General features: G+C 48.9%; 1 protein-coding gene across 1 annotated transcript; it reads right to left on the reverse strand.

Annotated features, from left to right (window-relative positions):
• Positions 1-1,364: 1,364 nt before the first annotated feature.
• fkh (fork head) lies at positions 1,365-4,819 on the reverse strand. Its single transcript, XM_064694026.1, is given in 1 exon segment — positions 1,365-4,819. A coding segment is annotated over 1 exon segment (2,052 nt). The 5' UTR covers positions 4,045-4,819; the 3' UTR covers positions 1,365-1,992.
• Positions 4,820-5,402: the final 583 nt, after the last annotated feature.

Raw genomic sequence — 5,402 nt, forward strand, 5'->3', positions numbered from 1 at the left:
AGCAACCATGGGCTCAGCAGTTATATATAGTATAGGTATACCTATAGGTACTATATAGTCTGTGTATGGGGTAACTGCGTCGGATCAGTCGTGGTTGTTGTTTATATTGCACAGATAAGAAGCAGATAGGAAATCAACCAGTCCTAGGTGTCATATGTATATTACCAGCAAGCAAATAGGGACACAATGCAAGGGCCTGCATTTGGGCTAGGGCTAGGTAACTGACGCACCAGTCAGGACAGTTGTTGTTGCTGTTGTTTACCTTGTTGTTTCGTTGCAATTTACGAGTGCACAGCGATAAGTTATATCAAAAACGAAAAAAACAGGAGAGAAAACTGCACTCTACATCCGAGTCGCGATAAGATAGGCAAGAACTCTTGGAATCACACGTTGAGTTCGGTTTCAGGCCACAGGCGCTATCGGTCGTTCATGTTGGCTCGATCCGATCCAATCAATTCAGAAAGTCTTGTTGGAGGTCAGTTGTTTAAATAAACAATGGCAGCGCTTTGAGTATTACCTTATGTGTTACCTTATGGGAAGTTCAAACAAATTGTTGATATATTTGATTTTTTTGGTTTTTTTATATTTCAAACATTAAAATAGTCTTTTTTTTAATTTTTGCATGATTTATAATATTAATTTTAACTAGCTTTAGATTTTGGAATTTCATTATTTCGTTTTATGTTGACATTTATGAATTTCAATGCGTGTATTTTACATTGTGTTTTATTTATTTTCTTCTTTTTTGTTGCCATATTTAAACTATTTGCATTTATTAAGTTTAATCAATTAGCTTAGCTCAATGTAAAAATGCGCCTGTATGTGTTTTTGTTTGCGCACAATAATAAAATTAATATTAAAAATTATTGAATAATAATTGCAGTTTTTTCGTTCTTTGTTGTTGGTTTGTTTTGTTTTTTTTTCGTATTTTGTTTTGCTTTTTTTTTTATTTATGCTAATTAAATGTTAAATGCTATACAATATTTGTTAATGTTGTGTAGCATACAATTTGATTAATTCTCAAGTTAGTTTAAAATTTTTTGTTATTTGTTGTTGTTTTTTTTTTTTTGGGCGTCGAGTTTAATTTTAGCTGCCTTAAATACGATATACATACACATATATTTATAGACTATTTACAAATTGTCTTAAGCCTAAACGAATTCGTACAATTAACAGAAAACGTACAATGCAAATAAAAATGTACGGGTAATTGTTGTACACACATATATAAAAAAAGAGATGGAATTAATTTATACATTAAATTATATGGTAAAATAAACGTGACGTTTCCAATGCATGGCCAAATTTTGTTGCTTAGTTCGATAAATTTGAGGATTCTTGGGGGTGTCTTGAAATTGTTGGATATATTTTGTATGTCTTTTTGGTTTTTTGATCATTTGCGATTCGAATTCGATAGCCCTTGGATAAAGGATTTGATTTTTATAAATGAACATTACACACAATCCCGCTATGCTTTTGCTCTCTCTCTCTCTCTCCGCTCTCTCTATCTTTCTCTGTCTCTTTGTGTATATATATATATATCGGTTAGTTTCACACACATTTAAAATGCTGAACCGATTTGGTTGTTATATTGCTTATATAGAGGATAAACAAATGGCACGGAATTTCTTGTTTTTAGCAAACATAAATGTTAACAAACTTGTTTTGCTTAACGGCTAATACAATTACCTAAATATGTGGCCGTTGTGTTGCGCTTACAACTACATCACTTTTTTTCTTGAATTCCTCAACAGAACGAAAAACATAAAGGCAAAGACTAAGCAAGTGCTTGTAGAAGAGTAGGTTGATTTATTTACAAGTGTAGGAGCCGTACTCACGTGCCCGCTAGCTCAAAGGATGCGCCCAGGTGCTAAAAGCCATTGAACAGTCGCTCGCTAATTGGCAGCCCGGCAGTCCGACAGCCCGGCAGTCCGAACCCTACCATGTCCGCGATTTGGGATCATACACAAAGCCGGGCCTTGTGCTGCTGGGCTACAGCAGATTCTGCAACGCGGCGGCACTGTTGAATGTCAAACTGTGATTCCAGTTGCGGTAACTGGCCGCAGCGGCATATTGCTGATAGTTGTTGTAGAGCTGCTGCTGTGCCGCCTGATGCTGCTGCAGTTGCTCCTCGCTGAGGTCGCTGGTAATGTTCGAAGAGTCCTCCTGCAACTCCGCCGACAGCTGGCTATGCAGCAGCTGCTGCTGCTGCTGCTGATGTTGCTGCTGCTGCTGCTGCTGCTGCTGCTGTTGCTGCTGTTGCTGCTGCTGCTGTTGCTGCTGCACTGAGGCGGCCAGCTTTTGGGAGTAATTGACGGCCACCGCTGGCTTGCTGCTGGCCTTGGTTGTGGTGTTTGTAGCGGATGTCAGTTGCTGCGCCGCCTGTTGCTGCTGCTGCTGCTGCTGTTGTTGCTGCTGCTGCTGCTGCTGCTGCAAGTGGTGCTGCTGTTGCTGTTGCTGCAAGTGTTGCTGCTGGTGCTGCTGCTGCTGATGCGAGCCGCCGCCGCCGCCAAAGCGCAGCATCTGCTCCGCGCGCCCTTAAGCCAGCGGGTACTGGTGATGTCACAAGCTCGTGGTGCCGGCGGGCGCATGGTAGCCGAGGCTCTGATAGTACGAGTCCTGGCCTAAGGCAGCGTGTGAGTTCGTGAGCGGACTGAGCGCATTGTAGCCGGCATACTGGCTCATGTCGTACATCTTAATGTCCGCCTTCGACTCTGTGGGCAGCAGGCGATTGATCGAGAACGGATGACTGGAGGGCGTATAGCCGGAGGGCTCCTGTTTCAGTGGATGCATCGACGAGTGGTAGTCGCTGATCAGCGACGGATGGCACCGGTTGGCCATCATCGCGGACAGCTCCTCCTGCTGCAGCTGGTGGTGCTGGTGATGGTGATGCGTGGGCACGTGCTGCGGCTGCTGGCCTAGGCAGAGCTCTGCGTTGGCATGCAGCATGGCCAGTGCCTCCGCGTCCTTGCTGTGCGCTGCGCTGAGCACATTGACGCCCGCCAACGCCACGCCGCCGCCGCCGCCCGCCTCTTTGTGATGCTGATGGTGCTCCAGACGACTCGTGTGATGATGATGGTGCATGTGATGCGAATCCTCGTGATCCTTCTTACCCGGACTGGTCGCCTCCAGGCTACTGTGCGACGGACTTTTGTGCAGCTGACGTATGGCCTCCTTCTTCTCATCCTTGAAGCGCTTCTGGCGACGCAGATAGCAGCCATTCTCGAACATATTGCCCGAGTCCGGATGCAGTGTCCAGAACGAGCCTTTGCCCGGCTTATCCGGCGTACGCGGAATCTTCACAAAGCAATCGTTGAAGCTCAGCGAGTGGCGTATCGAGTTCTGCCAGCGCTGCTGGTTCTGCCTATAGAACGGGAACAGGTCCATGATGAACTGATAGATCTCCGAGAGGGTCAGCATGCGCGTCGGATTGTTCTGTATGGCCATCGTGATGAGCGAGATGTAGCTGTACGGCGGCTTCGCGTGCGTGTAGCTGCGCCTGTACGTGGTCGGCTTGTCAACGCCACGCCTTATGGAATTGGGTGAGCCCGTCTCCATGTCGCGAGTGCCCGGTGGCATCGAGCCATAGCCGCCGCTCAGGCCAGCCGCCGACATGCTCGCCGACATGGCCATGCAGCCGCCCATGTTGCCCAGCGGTGAGCCCATGCTCGCATAGCTCATCGAGCTCGGCGTCATGCAGTTGCCGCCCATCGAGTTCATTGCCGCTGCGGCGCCCATGCTGCCGCTCATGCTGGCCACGGCCGCAGCCGAGTCGAGCACGCTGGCGCCAAAGGTGGCTGCCGCTTGTGGCGACACGGACGACATGCCGCCCACTGTGAGGCCCATGCTATTCATGGTGTATGCCGAGCGCGCCAACGGACTCATGCTGCCGCCATTGGAGGTGGGATTCGGGTTGTTGATGCTGGTGGGGACCGCACCACCACCACCACCACCGCCGCCGCCGCCGCCGCCGCCAGTAGGTGCCGCACTGGACATGCTAACTGGGACGCTGCTGGGCGGCGGCTCGGCATAGAGCTTCTGCATTATATCTATGGTGGTCTGGTGGGGACTCCCCTTGAGAAAGCTGTTCAATAGTTGCGCCGTTATGTTGCCGGCTTTTTTAACGCGCTGCGTTTAAAATGCAAATGCAAAAATTGACAACGCGTTCGAGCGACGCGTTCGATTTATAGAAAATCAAAAATGTTATCAAAACTTTTTGTTTTTGTTATTGTTGTTGTTGTTGTTGTTGTTGTTCAATGCACTGTCACTGCGTTAATTAATTTAAATATTTGCTGCATTTTTGTGCACTGCACTGCTCACTTGTTGTTGTTTTTGTTGTTGTTGGTGGTGTTGTTGTTGTTAGATGTTCTCTATTCTTTAAGGGATCGCAGCTTTTGTTGCCGTTGTTGTTGTTGCTGCTTTTGCTGCTGCTGCTGCTGCTGCAGGTTTGGCTTTGTTGGCATTTGTTTGTGCACTTGTCGCTCCTCTTGAAGCTAAACACTTTGATTAATTTATTTGTGTGCGCCGCTGATGCCTTGTGCAAATTTGGAAATAAAATAACGTGGCAAATATGACTCTATTTTAATGCGCGCCGCGCCGCAACGAACCGACGCACGAACTCGAATTGTTAGCTGGCTTTTGGCCACTGAGTCTGAGTCTGAGGTTGCTTCTGCTGCCGCTGAGCCAACTGGAGGCTGCTGCTGCTGCTGCTTCTGCTGATGTTGATGTTGCCGTTGCCGTTGCCGGTGCTGTTGCTGGTCCGCTCGAGTGTCTCTTTGGCTTGAGCTCTTGAATGTGACTGTTTGCAGAGGGGAACGCTTGTCTACTATTTGGCTTGCGCTTGCTGCCAACAAATATTGTTCGAGCCGCGCTCAAGTGCCGCGCCGACGATGTGACGATGACAGCGACTGCGACGCCAGCAGCGACAGCTACAGCCAGCCAGCGACAGCGCCGACTCGCTCTCGCACACGGCCTTGCGCCCTGTTCCCGTCTCACACTCGCACACACTCGCACGCACACACGCGCACACACACGCACACAGACAGCGGCAGCTGGCAATGAGATTCACCACCGGTTCCGAGGTCTTGCCAATGACAGGCTCCGGTTCTCTTACGTACACAGCGCGGGCAGCGCAAGCGCATTGGCCAGCGGCCTCTTGTGTTCACAGAGCAGCGCCTGGTTGCCAAGACAACAAATGGGCGGAGCCAAAGACTGCGGTGAGCGAGCAACGCCCTCTCGATGTTGTCAGTGCTGCCTCACACACTCACACACACACACGCGTGCAGAGCGCCCTAATGTTGTGTGAGCGACGCCATGTTACAGTTAACGATTTTCTCTAATGCGATCAATAATCGCGCGCTCCCGCTTACACGCCAGGCAGCAGAGGGCCCCAGCCGCAGCCC

This window comes from Drosophila montana, unplaced genomic scaffold (assembly GCF_035044405.1).
Source record: "Drosophila montana isolate Dmon_TW-CO22-7 unplaced genomic scaffold, ASM3504440v1 contig_3733_1, whole genome shotgun sequence".
Lineage (NCBI taxonomy): Eukaryota > Metazoa > Arthropoda > Insecta > Diptera > Drosophilidae > Drosophila > Drosophila montana.